This window comes from Harpia harpyja, chromosome 3 (genome assembly GCF_026419915.1).
Source record: "Harpia harpyja isolate bHarHar1 chromosome 3, bHarHar1 primary haplotype, whole genome shotgun sequence".
NCBI lineage: Eukaryota > Metazoa > Chordata > Aves > Accipitriformes > Accipitridae > Harpia > Harpia harpyja.
The window spans coordinates 65,027,766-65,044,719 of record NC_068942.1 but is presented as its reverse complement, the minus strand read 5'-3'; the positions used below and the strand labels follow the sequence as shown (position 1 = coordinate 65,044,719).

Below are 16,954 nucleotides of genomic sequence, written 5' to 3'. Positions count from 1 at the left end.
TGCCGACCGTCGAGGTGGCAGAAGCTGGAGCCGCCGGGAGGAGCCGCTGAGCCGGGTCGTGCGGAGGGGGATGTGCGTGGCGCTGGCGGAGGGGCCGCCGAGACCGGTCTGCTGAGCCCGCAGCGGGAGCCTTGACCCTCCCTAGCGAGGAGAAGAGGGGACGCGGCCGCCCCTTCGCCCGCGGGAGCCGGCTGCCAGCTGCGGGGGCCGCCGGGCGCGGGGCTGAGCGAGGCCCGGAGCCCTCTGAGCGGCGGCGATGGCGTCGTGGTTGGGCGGGCTGGGCTCGGGGCTGGGTCAGTCCCTGGGGCAGGTGGGGGGCAGCCTGTCTTCGCTCACCGGCCAGATCTCCAGCTTCACCAAGGACATCCTGCTGGAGGGCGCGGAGGAAGTGGGCGGTAAGGGGGGCTGAGGCGCCGGGCCGGCCGGGGGACGGGGGGGTGTGTGTCTGGGCTTGCCGGGGCTGTCTCTATTGAGTGCGCCACTGCTAGGAGAGGCCTGGTTTCATGAGAGAGCCCTTCCTCCCGCCGTCGGTTTCCTCAGGGATCGGCAGCGGCGGGGGCCTGCGCTGGCGGTACCGGCACCCGCACCCGGCCGTGAGGGAGCTGAAGGGTCCGGCCAAACCGCGGCTGGGTACCTTTCGGGAGAGTCGCTGGCTTTGCTGGCTTTGTTTTCGTTTTTATTCCGCGCCAGTGACCTCAGGATCTGGAGAATAAACACACGTATTCCCAGGCTGTAATAGCAGAGGTAAACCTGTTCTAGGTTTATTATTCGGAAGTTTCTGAAGTGCGTGAAGCGTTGTGTTGATCAGTAACGAAAGCACACAAACAACGCTCTTCCTCCGTTCTGTTTGCTTATTTCATCTAAAACCCCGTTTGATTAGCTGCTTTTAGAGTGGTTTCATAACGCTGCAGAGTAGTAGTAGTAGTGCAAAGGAGTTTTTTTGCTACTGGGATGATCTAAGTCTGACGTGTCACACAGGCAAAGGTCCAGTGTTTCTGATGTTTTTGTCATATTTCAGTTGGGCCCAGAGAAACCTGTGGAGTTCTACCATTCTCCTACAGCCAAGTAGGAGAACATGGCCCTTGTTTTGTAGGGATTAGAAGCTAGGATGATTTATTTATGAAACAAAATTGAAACAAAAAAGCTGAGATACCAGAGTAAGATATTCAATAAAGTAATATTAAATTTATTCTAGACTATAGTTTTTTGTTTATATTTTTGATAATGCCTTTTGGTTATGAGTTTTTGAATAAAACTTTTGATTTTTTCTAGTAAAGCAATTGTATAGCATGGTAATAAATATCAGTAGGTTAATACCACTAGTACCGTTTACCATCCTGAAACTATAACTTCTTGAGAAAAATTAGCATTCTCAAAACAGTGTGAAGAGTAGCAACCACAAAGAACAGCTAAGACTTCTGAATACTCATCTTAAACGTGAAATTAAACACTTCTACTTTGTTTGCAACTTCACAACTATGAACCATTGTGAAAGTACTGTATAAACCTTGTTGGTAAGCTGATACTGCTGGTCTCATATGGATGGGGTTTTTTTGTATACGGGTAGACTGCTCGGAAAAGAGAAATTTATTCTGATAACTGCAAAGTTATCTCTTTTTTTTGCTTTTCTGAAAGACTTGCTTAGAATTGTTTTACATTCCAAAATCCGCATTAGTTTAGTTTGGAAGCTTAATTTACACCTTTGAACTGTGTAGTCATCTAGTGCGTTTGTTTTGCCTTTTTAAAAGATAAATTGAGATTCCAATTCACACATTTGTGTTTAGTTTGTGCCAGAGAGGTGTGCTGATGTTCAGTAGTTACCTCCAGGGGTACTTGACTGCTAGATACTGTTGTGAACAACTTAGGTTTCCAAAAAATTTCAGAGTAGTATGTTTTTATGGGTTACTAGCCTTGAGGGTGTAAAAATCTAGTGGCATCTAAGTACTCTTCCTTAAAGACCTTTAAATACTATGTGGCCTAAAGAACGCTTTTCAAGCAGTTCCTTGCATCCCTTTTTTTTTTATTCCCTAATTTTCTTATATTTCGTAATTTTTAATATTATCCCTTACATTCACTGCTTTGACTGTCATCTGAACTGAAGATGGTGTTTGTGGATTATAGACTTTAACGTCTTCAGTTTAGCAGTTTTCATGGGAAGATTGTTGCCTCTGCAGCACTTGAGCTGCATCAGTTTTAAACAGCACGTAGGAAATGAAGAAGTACAGTATTTACTTGAAAATTATATTTATTTCAAATTTTGAAAAATTGTCAAGGTTGCTTTATAGTCAATTCAGGATGATTTCTCATTACTAAAAGGAAATGCATTACTTCTATCCATTAGAAGTGGGACATGGGAGAAGTAAACATAGCCTATTTGAGGAAGGTTGATCATTAAAGGAAGAGTATCCAGGGACAGGATTATGTGCTTTTTGTATTAGATAAACTGGTACGGTAGATTGTGTCACCTTTGTAAATGAAAGCATGTTTTACAGGGTTTTGTGCCTTTACAGGGGTGGCAGGGTTGGTGTTTTGTTGTATAGATTATTTTGTGGGTTTCGTTGGGTTTGGGTGTGTGTTTTTTCTGAAAATTTAGTCACTGTTGTATGTATGTTAAGGAACTAATTCTTGTTTTGAAACTTCTCATGAGATTACTGAGAAACAACTGTCGTGTCAGGTACAAAGTCCTAAATGAAAAAACAGATTCAGTGACATGAAATAGTGACGTAAAAACTTTTCCTTTCCCTTATTTTAAAGCTTAAATCCATACATTTTCTGTTAGTTTTGTGATCTGACTTAAAGCCTAGATAAGAGAGAACTCAATTAGGTTCAGAAAGACTCTCTGGTCTGAAAAATAATTCTGACAGTGTTCTGATAAAAGCAGCTTTTGATATTTACCTAGGAATGAACATTGAAGCAGCCTGAAGTAAGATACTTACTAAAAACTGTGGTCTTAACTGATGTCTACTTAACAGATTAAAAGTAGTTTAATAAAAATGAAAATTTTCCCTTCTTTCAGATGCAGCAACAGAACTCCACGTGTCCAATTCTAGACTCAGAGAAGTAGAAAGTATTAATGCAGCACAAAAGTTTGAAGTAAGACATTTTGGAACACTAATGTAATTAAAAGCAATAAATAACATTTGTTTCTTGTAAAGGTGAAATGCTGCAGTGAAGTTGCTTGTCCCTGGGTAAATCTAGAAACAAGGGTGACAGTGGCATTAGAATGTTGCTATTTTTTTTTTTTTTTTGGTGACAAACCACCATCACAGTTAGGGGCGTATGTTTTTTTATTGGAGTATGCATGTGGTGCAAGTTTTCATCTTCTGCTAACTGCTGCATCCTGCAACTGTTCCTACCTATCACGTGGACTTGGACTGCAGCAATAGATTTGGCTCTGAAAAGCTTGCAAATGCAAAAATCTTTTAAGTTTTCATAAATTTTAGCTGGTAAAGAGTTAAAATTGGTTTATAGCATTTTGTATACGACCACAAATAAAAGCAGATCTAGAATGCCCAGTTATGCTGGACAGCACGTCTTTTGCAGCAGGCTTCAAAGTATAGAGTGTACATGTTCCCTGATGCAGTTCTCTGTCTGTGTTGCCCTACTGTATGGTCATTTTGACATAGCTACAGTTGCTCGTGCTCTTCCAAAACTGCTTACAAATCCCATGTGCCCTTGCGGAAAGTGACTTTTTGTACTTTTACAAAGGACTTGTTGGTCTTGTGACTTCATGGACACAAACCAACAACTTTCATGTATATCTTCAGCCCTCAAGAGCATTGAGAAGTTACGATGGTATTTTGGGGAAGTAACTGTTCCTGCTTGTCCTTTTTTCTAGACTCTTGCCGTCTGCTATTGGCCAACGTCAGAGAGAGAATAGCGGACTGTATGGATATTAGCTCTGATTTGTGCTCTGTGGCTGTTCCTAAATTTAACCTGTAGATCATGCTAAGATGTAATTCAGCCCTGAATTTTTCTTCTTGGCATTTACCTCTGGTCACCACAAACCTTTTTCTGAAAGCAAGCTAGGGTCCATGGGATACAAAAATGGAAAGCTTGGACATGAACATGATTTTGGGCCCGCACTTGGAAGTTACTATTACTGTGTGTTTTGAGTGAAATAACATGAGAAATCTGTACAATTTAATTGATTTCTTTACTGTTCAGCAGACTTATGCTTTTCTAATTCTATAAGAACTGTTCCGAATTTACCAACATTCTTTTCTCATTTTTGCCAGAACGAGAGACTGAAAAAAGTTTGTAGTGATTTAGAAGAAAAGCATGAAGCAGCAGAGCTTCAGATAAAGCAGTTATCTATAGAGTACCGCAATCAGCTTCAACAGAAAGAGGTAGGATACAGAGTAAAATATTTGAGTAAGTATGTCCAATAAACGTATGTATTATGCAGTGTAATCTCTTTGTTATAGTATCTGTGCTCTTTCAGTGGAAGTATTGGTCACGTTATGGTTTCTTGGTTTGTTAATGTAGACACTGAGAGACTGAGACATGTATTTCATTGAGTCATGTAATATAAGCAGAGCTGCAGGGAGGTAGTTGAGGCAAGAGAAGACTCTGAGAATGTCAAGCATATGTCAGAATCTCTGTTGTTTCTGGAGTAACTGTGAGAAAGGACACTTAAACTGCTATTAAGGAAGACAACAGGAACAAATTCTCATTTGAAGCAGTTATATTGTCTGTAGATATAATTACTTATCTTAACATATACAATTAGAGGGAACAGAACTAGCTTTCATAATTTGAGAATTGTCCCTTTGTGATGGGAACATCAGCTTTATAGCCTATTGTGTGACATGAAATTTCATAGCCTTTTAAATGAAGAAAGTTACCAGTATGCCTAGAATTACACAATAGGAGTTTTATTTCTGCTTTATTTGTAAATGCATGTAGGAACTAGAGGAAGCAGAATTTTGAGATATATAGAATTCTGCTTATTAAATACAATAATAGAGTTGTTATGAGAAAATTGCATGCAGCTAATTTCAGTTTATTGTAAATAGGCTTAACAACTCAGTGTATTGAAAATTTACTTAAGAGAAATAAAATGTAATATAAATAACTGGGGGAGCATCATATATTGCTTAATTTTCATATCTGAATACCCTCTTTAAATACCTAATTTCTTGTACAACATGTTAGCCTGAATCTTGCTATAGTACTTGGGTACCTTGACTGCTGAAAAAATCAGCAAACACTTTTACTGAACTTTTACTTAACTGAAAACTATTAAAACTTTTAATATGTGTTGTTGCATGAGATACTTTGTAAAACATCGGCTAGGGCTGCTTTTCTCCACTAGGAGAGTGTTTGGGGTTTTTTTCTTCTTAGTGAAAGTGATCAGTAATTTGTGCTGGAGTGGAGTTGTTTGGTTAGTTCATATTTCATAAGGCCACAAGGGCTAAAGCAGAGTGTATCTTGATAATTCGTATTGAAACAATGCATTTTATTCTGTATATTCAGGTGGAAATCAGCCACCTAAAAGCTAGACAGAATGCTCTACAGGAACAACTGCAGAAAGTACAGAAGGCTGCTCAGTCAGCACAGTCAGGAGCTGGTGTTTTGCCACCAGCTGCTACATCAGCTTCCTATGTTCCAGTGGTCAGACACTCCTCAGGTTTTGAAGGAGACGACATGGATTTTGGAGATATAATCTGGTCACAACAAGAAATAAACAGATTGTCCAATGAAGTTTCTAGGCTTGAATCTGAGGTTGACCACTGGAAGCAGATAGCACTGGTAAGTGGTTCCCCTCTATCTTACACTCCCCTCTCCCCTCCAAATAAGCGTTTTCATTGCATTTGGGTTTTTTGGAGTGGGTCTTTTGAAAGTTCATGCTGTACAGTTTCTAGAAGTAACATGGTTTGATAGAAGAGCTGAAACCTAGTAATGTTTTAGTCATTTTCTTGCTGTCACATGACTAGGGACACATTCAGTGACTAACTTCCAAATGCTTTTTTGTGATGCTTTTATACATGATTTGTCATGTTAGGAAAAGGGTTTCATAAACATTTGCCTAGAATACTACTTCAGGGTTTCATTTTTGTGCAGCCTTTCAAAAAATACTTTTCTTCTTCCTGGCTGTGATATTGATTATTTATTGACAGCACAGTACTGTTCAAAGTGATAGTTGGATACTTGCACGCTGTTTTTACTTATTCTTCTCTCAGTCCTTGATAAGTCAGTTGTAATTCATGGTCTGCTGAGACAAGAAAGAATATAATCTTTCAAGCTGTTGTTGATGCGAGTCATCATTTTTCAAGCTATAGCCAGATTTCAGAGGTATACTTTTCCCATGTGGAAATACTCAAGTAAAGTTAAGCAACCCTGCTGTCTTATTAGGTGCAATAACACTGCCCACCCCAAACTTTTACAAGTTTGCATGTAATAATAAAAAAAAAAAATCCATGGAAAATCAAAACGTTTCCATTAAAATGTCTTTTTTTTGGATCAAAAGTACTGTAGATTTGGATTTTGCTTCACGTTAGCTTTGTTGTTTTCTACTTTTGAGTATCAGTAGAGGAAGCACATGAAAACCACGTGTATTTATCACAATTTTCACATGGATATGTGGTTTTTCTTTTCTCAGTCTTCCAGAGCGCAAGGGACACATGATGCTGAACAAAGTGAAATATGCAAACTGCAAAATATTGTTAAGGTAAGATGACACTTAGACTGCTGTGTTCTCGATGGTTTTGCATATGGTCACATGACTTGTGAATGTAGTTAAAATGTGTACAACACTAGCACTTACATTTTCTCTATTAAAAATGCATGTGGGCATGTAATAGCACAGCAACATTTCAGTCAGCAGTACAATATTTAAAAACAGTCAGTTACTCTGAGAAGGGCTATTTACGTGATTTGATGAATATAGCATGTAAGCTTAAAAGAATGACATTAGTATTTATGAGGGCAAATCGCTTTCAGAAGCTGTTGATGACTTATGAGACTGAATTTTAGATACACAAAATAATTTCTTCTCCCTTCTCAGAAACATCTTGCCTTTTTTCATTGCAGATGCAAAATATGGATTTGCATGTCATCCTTGAAAGTTACTAGAAATATGTCCTAGTGTATCCACTTCCTATGACAGAGTTGTAATGTCTCTACATTGGTTTAGTATTTGCTATTGTGTAGAGCATACTGTTTGTGTAAACATATTTTTAAAAGGGATGTCTTTTAACATGTTTAAAAAAATCCAAACCAACAAAAGCCAAGAAACTTGAGCTCTCCTATGAGAAATCCTTTAATAAATCTCTAATTTTACAAGGGAAAACTTTTTTCTTTCTTCTGTATTTTTTCTTTCTTAAGCTTCTGTACTGTATTTTACCATTCTGTTTCTCTAATGATATTTGTAGGAGCTCAAACAGAATTTAAGTCAAGAAATAGATGAACATCAACATGAACTTTCAGTATTGCAGGATGCACACAGACAAAAGCTGGTAGAGATAAGTCGTCGACACCGAGAAGAGTTGAGCGAATATGAAGAGCGAATTGAAGAACTTGAGAATCAGTTACAGCAAGGTCTTTATTACCACATGCTTTTTTTTTTTTTAATTTAATGTACAGTGAATTTTGGTTAAAGTATCAAATATGTATGTAACAGTGTAATAGATATCAAATACATGATGTTTGGAAATTCGAATTTCAACTTTAATTCCCCTTCATGTTTAAGACACATGTGTGTCCTAGTATCTTTTATTCACTGTGGTTGGCTTGGACACTGGAATGATAGCATTTCATCTTCTGACATATATCAGTCTAGAGGGTCATTTTCTGTATATATCAAATGTTGTACTCTAAATTCTACACTTCCTGGGTTTTTTTAAGTTACACTGAATATGGGTGTGGACAAGACATACAAAGTTGAAGGTAAGAAAATCTCAGCACAAAAATCATTTTGGTGAGAAGTACTATGTGCCAATTGGGTTACTTGACAAAAGCTCAAAGATTGCCATAAGGACCACGCCTTAGGCTGTGGCATGAGTAGGTTGTAGGAGAAGCTCAGTAGTTCTCACCAGGAGCTTTTCGTTATCTTGTAGTGTAGTGGGTTGACCCTGGCTGGATGCCAGGTGCCCACCAAAGCCATTCTATCACTCCCCCTTCTCAGCTGGACAGGGGGGAGAAAATATAACAAAAGGCTTGTGGGTCAAGATAAGGACAGTTTAATAAAGTGAAAGCAAAGGTTGCGCGCAAAAGCAAAGAAAAACAAACGATATTATTCTCTACTTCCCATCAGCAGGCGATGTCTAGCCGCTTCCTGGGAAGCAGGGCTTCAGTACGCGTAGTGGTTGCTCCGGAAGACAAAAATGCCCCCCTTCCGTCTCCTTTTACTTAGCTTTTATATCTGAGCTGACGTCATATGGTATGGAATATCTGTTTGGTTAGTTTAGGTCAGCTGTCCTGGTTATGTCCCCTCCTGAGATCTTGCCCTGCCCCAGCCTGCCCTTGAGGGGTTGGCAAAAATGTTGGAGAGACAGCCTTGATGCTGTGCCAGCACTGCTCAGCAGTAGCCAAAACACTGGTGTGTTATCAACACCTTTCTAGCTACTGATGCAGAGCATAGCGCTGTGAGGGCTGCTGTGGGGAGTACTAACTCCATCTTAGCCAGACCCAGTACATGTAGGTATTTCATATTCCATAAAAACAGTCATATCGAGTTTCCTTTAGGGGCTTCTTTGCACAAATATATAAGACTTGCCTGTAAACCTCTGTTATCTGTTAAAACTCTGACTTCGAAAGAGTCTATACTGTCCTTTTGGAAAGAGAGATCCATTTTCTTTGAAAGAAGGGAAATATTTTCACAGCCTTTTAATTTCTAGGGTAGTGCTGATAAGGAATTTATTTCTTAAAATCAGATGCCCTTTAAGATGTAATCTGTCTTTTACTGAATGTAGGTATACCAGCAGGACTAATTTAATGAAGTCAAAGACAGAAGTTCCATATCTTTTGCATTACAAGTTATCTGTAAAATAAATACTGCTTACAGTTTTTGAAGAATTAGAGTATTTTACATTTTTATTTTGTTGCTTCTGTTTAACAACGTAATACAGACTGGGACAGGAGGAAATGTTTGAGCTTACACTAAAATGAATTCACAAGCACTGTGCTTTCATTTAACTTTTTTTTTCTGTACATGTTTTGATTACGCCTTTTTATACTCTGTAACTTACCTGGAAATTACATTGTGAGGCTTGTACAGAACTATGAATGTCATCATAGTATGGTGGATCTGTAAAAACATCAGTTCTGCAAAATGAAATCTTTAGGTGAAAAACTCTGCATTGTTTAACAAGTGATATACTCATTTGTAGCAAATTGTTTTCTATAACAACCATTCAGCAAGCCTTTGAAATTAATTACATTATAAACAGGGATTTTGCATCAGGCTGAATTAGATGGGGTTTATAAATTATTTTTAGAAAATCGAGGGATTCCAAATCCTGATAAATTAGATTCTGTCATCTCCCCACCAAGAGAGGTGGGGGTCAAGTATATTTTAAGTAAATTGTGAACAATGTAAGTCTTGCAACACTTACCTTTTAAAAGTATTTCAAGCCAGGGATGCCGAAGTATTTGAAAAGCTGCTTATCAAACCAGTAATATGTATAGCACTGCTTCAAATGTTAATTCTATTTAAGTAAGCTTTCTGTTGATGATGATGATGTCTTTGGTTTAGACTATCTCCCTTTGTTAGGAGAAGGGGTGGAAAAAGAGACTTTAAAGCAAAAGATCTGCAGTGCTGGCTTTGGTTAATATTGCAAACAATCTTTTCTGCTTTTTAGATGGTGTGAGCGCTGATGCCATGGATGACTCTAAAATTAGTGAACAGAAGAAAAATGCTCAGAGTCTAGAAGGAGGAAAAGTAGAAGAGTTGCAAGTTGTAAAGGACCTAGAGGATGAAATAAGAAAATTAAATCACAAATTATCTTCTGCCAAAGAAGAAAACAAAATTCTTCTAAAAGAGCAAGAATTGGCAAAGGTAGAAAAAATCCAAATAACACAAGAATATGAAAATCTTAAATCTGACTTTAGTATGCTTCAAAGTTCTCTTGCAGAGCAAGATGCTCTCCTGAAAGAGCAGGAGAAGAAGCTCCAATCAAAGACGTCACTACCAGAAGATGTTGCCAGACTACAGCAAGCACTGTTAGGTACAAAGATGATGATTTTTTTTTTATTTTTATTTTTTTAGTTTTAGTATATATTCACAGGTTTTCACTTTTCATGTTCAGAATTTATTTTAAGAATTTGGAACTAAATATGAGAATATGTACCTTTTAAAAATTGTTGCTTTAGAAAAGGGTTGTCCTTTGGGGTAAGGCTAAGCAGAAAAGGAGACATAATTAGGACTAGTGTGATTATCATAGGGGTTTCTGATTAGGTACGTAATCATGTCTGCCAACTGTTTGATAGGTTTTTCTTTCTTTAAAAGTAAGTAAGCCTCAATAAAAGTTGTTTGTTTAAATTCTAAAAGTACATTTTTTGTGTGTAAGGCAGTCCATTGCTAATACCTTCTCCTTAAAGAAACACTGAAACATACCTGTTTAAGAAGTATATCTGTATGTAGAAAATCATTTAATATTGCATAACTGATACACTGTAGTACCAAAGTCCTCCTAATGTGGGCTCAGTTGTAAAAGTAATACTCTACTTGGTGGGGGTGATTGATGGTACAATTTGAATCTTTCACAGCACCGATGCTTATCATCACAAAATTCTGTGAAAACTATTCTGAGCAGCAGAGTTCTGTTGGGGCAAGGTGGCAGAATGATTTGGTTTTATTGTTTGGAAAGCAGGAAAATGATGTAATTTTCTGTTTTCCTTTATAGAAGCGGAAAATGAAATAGCAAGACTTTCAAGTTTAAATCAGGTAAAGCAACTTCTAAATTAAGCCAACAAAAAAGTTCGTAAGAATAGTAACTGATGGAAAATACATATTCTGGCACTATACTTTTTTGGAGCATTCACACTTCTACATAAATAACCTTGTAATCGAGGAAATAATTGTAGATTAGATGCAGTTGATAGAAATAATACATTTTGACTTGTGAAACTCCACAGCATACTCTGTTAAAGAAAACTAGTGGAGTTCCGCCTATCCCATTGCTACTTAGGCTGCTGTAACATACATTTAAAAAGCATTAATAGTACATTCTGTAAAATTTGTCATTTTTCACCTCTTCTACTTTGGCACATTTCAGTTTTGACACTGTTATCAGTTGTAAAATATCTCTTTTCTTCCATGTAGTACTCTAATAATACTACATTCCACCTTAGTGATGAAGTTTAGCAGTGGAACAGTTTCTCTGGAACACACCTTTGGTTTTTGGCAAAGTTGACTTAGTCCTTTATCTCAGGCTTGAGAGCTTTGGCTTAGTTTACTTTGTATCCAGTAGTATTTTTCAACGGGGCTCTTCTGCGTTTTGCATGCATTCAAGAGTTCCCATGGCATTTTTCATAAGGACGTTATTCAGATGTCCTTAATTAAAACTTCCTGTCTCACCATGCAGCATACTACATGTTTAGGGTGTGCCTTGGGAATAAAATAGTTTACCCCAGCTGCGGATCCATACCTCAAAGGTGGATATAACTTTGCTTGTCAGACCATGGCTTTTTGTGCAGAGGTTTGTAAATTGCACTCCTAAACTTAGTGATGAGAAGATAAATGTGTATATATGAATGCTAGAGACAATGAAGAATTTTTAACTGAGATAATATTCGTGTAGTCTTAGAGATTCTAACATAAAAATGCATGCTTTTCTTTTAATTGTTGAGGGGAAAAAAGAAACCATTTCAAATCTAAACAGTTTATAAATTTCAGCAAGGTAAGGTCTAATATTTAGAAATATTTTTTTTAACTTAAGGGGGGACTTGAGAAGGAACCGGCAAGTGCACAACGTAAAAATGAGAATATTCTTTCTGTGTATAATGAGGATCAGAATTCAGAATTAAGTCGATTAAGACAAGACTTGGAGAGGAAACAACATGAATTAAATGAAAGTATTGCTGAAAGAGAAACATTAATAGCAGAGTTGGAAGAACTAGACAAGCAGAATCAAGAAGCTACTCAGGTAATAAATACTGCAGCTAATTATTGAACTGCTAAAATAAATGTTTAGATTTGTGTGTGTGTGTTTATGTTTTCAATTGATCTTTGAACATAGGTAGCAGGGAAATACAAGTTATCCTCTGATGCTTAAAAAGAATATTGGGACCAGTGTTTCCTGGGACCAGTGTTTCTCCATATCTGCCATCTCAGTGTGAAATTCTGAAGTGCAAGAAACGCACTTGTCATGGACAAAGAAATAATATGGCATGTCAGCTATCGATAAGGGATGTTACTTTCCGAAGTGCAGTTAAATACTACTTGATTTTTCCTTGCAAGACTTTTGATGGTTTTTATCCTGCTAGTATTGTGACCTCTGTCTTATGACAGTACACATAACATGAATGATTTTTTAAACTTTTTTTCTTTTCCTTTCATTATTTTTAATTATGTTGAATAATTAAGTTACTTTATTAGACGTTCTTCATAATACGAGCATTTGTGGAGTAAAAAAAGGTCACCAATTATATGTAAGCAAAATGGAATGGTACCTTTTTGTCACTGTTCTGATGTATTTGGCCTGTAAACATATAGTTGCAAGCCATGTGTTTTCAATATTGGTTTACTTTATGGAATTGAACACTTGAAGTGTTTTCCTAGGAGATGAATTCTAGCAAGGGTGTTTTAAAAATAAGCTCAAACAAGAAATTGAAAATAGAGATATGCATTCACTTCTGTAATTTGTTATTTAAAATTTACTGCCTCCCTGTTTTTAAGTAGCGGGTGTTTGCTGCATACTCATTCCAACTGCCCTGACAAATTCTGACAGTCCTTTTTCTTAAGTAGTTCTTTTTGTTCCTTGATTTAGGTAGCTAGCATTCTTTTGGGGGAGATGGTGTTCTTGTTTTTAGTGAAATGTAATCTCTCCCTGTTTGATATTTGGTTTTAATTAATTAAGCATTGACTAGTTGATACTACTTGCCAGCTTACATTGACAACTATGAAACATTTTTGTTTCCTCTCAATTTTTTTTTTTATTGTTCAGAGGATAAAAATTAATGAAACGTATAGTTTGGCTGGTTCTCCTCTCCTAATGAATTCTTGTTTGTGTTCATTTCAGCATATGATTACACTGAAAGAGCAGCTGTCAAAACAACATACAGAAACTGATACTATCATCAAACAGCTGAAATTTGACATAGATTTTGAAAGAAAGAAAGTATCAGAATTAGAAATTGAGAAGATGGAAACTATTAAGGAGTTAGATAGTCAGAAAGAAAAACTAAGCCATTGTTCATATGCACTTAATGATTTGCATATAAGTAAGGAGCAGCTTCAAGATAATATTAAAGATCTTCAGGAACAATTAAGGGAAGCCCAGGACTGTAATTTGCATAATAAAAAAGAAATTGGAGAATTGCAGCAGAGACTAAAAGTAAGAGAGGAGGAACTTTCTGTATCCTTGAGAAAATTAACAGAAAAAAGTAATCAGGAATCTAACTACACTTGTCAAGATCTGATTCTGAAAGAAAGAGAAGTAGAAATTGTGAGACTACAGAATGACATTTCAGAAAATAAACAACTAAATGAAGACTTAGAGAAATCTCTGTCTGATCTCAGAATAGAAAATAGAAAGCTGATAGCAGCCACTGAAGAACTAAAACAGGAGTTAAGTGATGCCATTTCTGAGAAAAATAAAGTTTACTTGGAAAAAGACACTGTTGTGGAGGCTTTGAAAATGGAAAAAAGACAGTTAGAGAGCGAATTAAACCAGACGGAAAAGAGGCTTTTGGAACAGGCGCATAAGTATAAGCAAACTATTGAGGAATTATCAAACGCACGTAGTATGGATACCACTGCATTGCAGCTTGAACATGAGCGCCTAGTTAAATTCAATCAAGAGAAAGACTTTGAGATTGCTGAACTTAAAAGGAGCATTGAGCAGATGGAAATTGACCATCAAGAAACAAAAGAGATGTTGACTACTAGCTTAGGAGGACAAAAGCAGTTGACAGAACTCATAAAAGAAAAAGAGGTATTTATTGAAAAATTTAAAAATCAAGCCTTTCAGGTGAAGCAGGAACTTGAAGAATATATGAAAGTTTCAAAAAGGCAGGATGTCTTAAAACAAAACTTGGAGGAAAAAGACAGAAGTCTTGCAGTCATGAAGGAAGAAAATAATCATTTGAAAGAAGAAATTGAACGCCTTAAGGATCAGCAGACTAGATCTACACCTGTGGTTGAGCCTAAAACTCTAGATATTATTATTGAACTTGAAAGTGAGGTAACGCAGTTAAAGGTGATAAAGAATAATCTTGAAGAAGAAATAGAAGTTCACAAAAAAACAATAGAAGATCAGAATCAAACAACAGTGCAACTTCAGCAGTCTTTGCAGGAGCAAAGAAAGGAAATAGATGAGTCTAAATTTCAGTGTGAGCAAATGAATGTCACTCATGAAAGACTTTCTTTGGAGAAAGATGAGGAAATTAAAAATTTGCAGAAAACAATTGAACAAATTAAAACTCAATTGCACAAAGAGAGACAGATTATTCAGACTGATTCCTCTGATCTTTTTCAGGAAACCAAAGTTCAGACTCTTAATGGAGAAAATGGAAATGAAAAACATGACTTATCTAAAGCTGAAATTGAAAGACTGGTAGAAGGTATCAAAGAAAGGGAGATGGAGATTAAGCTTCTAAATGAAAAGAATGTTTCTCTAAGTCAGCAAATTGATCAGTTGTCTAAGGATGAAGTTGGTAAACTTACTCGGATCATTCAAGAGAAGGATTTAGAAATACAAGCTCTCAATGCTAGAGTCTCCTCAGCTTCCTATAGGCAGGATGTTCTTTGTCTTCAGCAGCAGCTGCAAGCTTATGTTATGGAAAGAGAACAAGTATTAGCAGTTCTAAGTGAAAAGACAAGAGAAAACAGTCAGTTAAAAACAGAGTATCGTAATATCATGGATATGGTTGCTGCTAAAGAAGCAGCTTTGGTAAGGTTGCAAGAGGAAAATCAGAAGTTATGTAATAGATCTGAAAACAGCAGTCAAGACATGTCTAGAGAAACTATTCAGAATTTATCCCGTATCATTCGAGAAAAAGATATTGAAATAGATGCTCTAAGTCAAAAATGTCAAACCTTATTGACTGTCTTGCAGACATCCAGTACAGGTACTGATAATGGATCAGGAGGTGTTAACAGTAACCAGTTTGAGGAACTTCTACAAGAACGTGATAAACTAAAACAGCAAGTAAAGAAGATGGATGAGTGGAAGCAACAAGTAATAACCACAGTTCAGAACATGCAGCATGAGTCAGCTCACCTCCAAGAAGAGTTACACAGGCTTCAAGCACAAATTTCAGTTGAAAGCGATAGTAATTCAAAGTTGCAGGTAGATTATAATGGCTTGATTCAGAGTTACGAACAGAATGAGAAAAAGCTGAAAAGTTTTAGTCAGGAATTAGCACAAGTTCAACACAGCATAGGACAGCTTCATAACACCAAGGATCTTCTCCTGAGTAAACTTGATTTGGTAACACCATCTGTGGCAATGGCTTCCACTGTTTCACAGCTTTCAGGCATTCAGTACAGTGCTCCTGATGTACTCAGCGATGAGTCTAAACTCCTTCAAAAGGAGTTGGAACAACTGAAAAAAAAGTTGCAAGAAAAAGATTCAACTATTAAGACTCTTCAGGAAAACAATCAACGATTATCTGATTCTGTGGCTACAGCATCAGAGATTGAAAGAAAGAGTCAAGAAGGGACTGAGTCAGAGATGAGGCAAATCAGAGAAAAACATGATGTCTTACAGAAATCACTTAGGGAAAAAGACATATTAATTAAATCTAAAAGTGATCAGTTACTTTCTGTGAGTGAAAATCTTAGTAACAAAGAAAATGAAAATGAGCTTTTGAAGCAAGCTGTGACTAATCTTAAAGAAAGAAATTTAATTTTAGAAATGGATATTCGAAAACTGAAAGAAGAAAATGAAAAAATAGTTGCAAGGTGTAGGGAAAAAGAAACTGAATTCCGAGCACTTCAGGAGACTAATATGCAATTTTCAATGATGCTGAAAGAGAAAGAGTTTGAGTCTCACTCAATGACAGAAAAAGCTCGTGCTTTTGAGAAGCTCTTGAAAGAAAAAGAAGAGGTATGTGCATTCATATTTATGAATATCTTTTAAAATTAGTCACGTGGTAATGCATTTGTGTGTATATGTAGCCATCAAGTGTTTGCCTGAAATCCATTTGTGACTCCTTACTGCATTACACTACAACAAAAATCCTCCCCCTGCAAAGTTAAGAAATTAAAAGTCAGCAGGTGAGTGGTTTACAAGGTTATCTGTTAATTGTGCAGCCATAAACTACATTTTTCATTTATTTGGAAATTGCTCATCTACTGAGCAGCTGCTTAATATTTTGCTTTGGCCCTGTTGTTCATTAAATGCCCTATTTTATTTTTCCTGTATTGTGCTCAGACTTCTGCAGAGTTGGCTGACAGGACTAATTTTTCAATGTGCTTTCCTCTAGTGTTTGTCATTCCAATGTGATTGCTTCACAATGTCCCTGTGAGATGAATGGGTTTATGTATCTTGCTTTTATGGCTGGAGAAACTCCACTGGAGGTAAAAAAAAAAAAAAAAAGATTGGACAAGTTAAATTAATGGTTTATTCTCTAGAATTTGACATATGGAAAAAATTTATACTTCTTTCAAAGCGTATGTTCAGAGAAAAGTTGCAGCTGCTTATTAATTATCACTTATGTAATTTGAGGAAGAATCTTTTTTTTTAGAAGACCAACGAATTATGTGGCATCATTGATTCACAGGTCAACAGCATGTTGTATGAACTGCTGCTGCTGGAGTTAATGAAGTAATGTGTGAATTGCCATT

At 36.9% G+C, this 16,954-nt stretch overlaps 1 protein-coding gene across 2 annotated transcripts in view; it reads left to right on the top strand.

The window, feature by feature from the left end:
* The first annotated feature begins 8 nt into the window (after positions 1-8).
* Positions 9-16,954, top strand: part of TRIP11 (thyroid hormone receptor interactor 11) — a 35,569-nt gene continuing 18,623 nt past the window's right edge. Inside the window, exons 1-10 of one of the 2 annotated variants that reach the window (XM_052783007.1) lie at positions 9-395; positions 3,017-3,093; positions 4,239-4,349; positions 5,479-5,754; positions 6,605-6,673; positions 7,377-7,542; positions 9,804-10,169; positions 10,848-10,888; positions 11,883-12,089; positions 13,185-16,214. In XM_052783007.1, the coding sequence (XP_052638967.1) occupies positions 257-395; positions 3,017-3,093; positions 4,239-4,349; positions 5,479-5,754; positions 6,605-6,673; positions 7,377-7,542; positions 9,804-10,169; positions 10,848-10,888; positions 11,883-12,089; positions 13,185-16,214 (4,482 nt within the window). In that variant the 5' untranslated portion in view covers positions 9-256. Of the gene's footprint in view, positions 396-3,016; positions 3,094-4,238; positions 4,350-5,478; positions 5,755-6,604; positions 6,674-7,376; positions 7,543-7,638; positions 7,891-9,803; positions 10,170-10,847; positions 10,889-11,882; positions 12,090-13,184; positions 16,215-16,954 lie in introns of those variants that run through there. The other variant, XM_052783009.1, reaches the window with a different exon arrangement.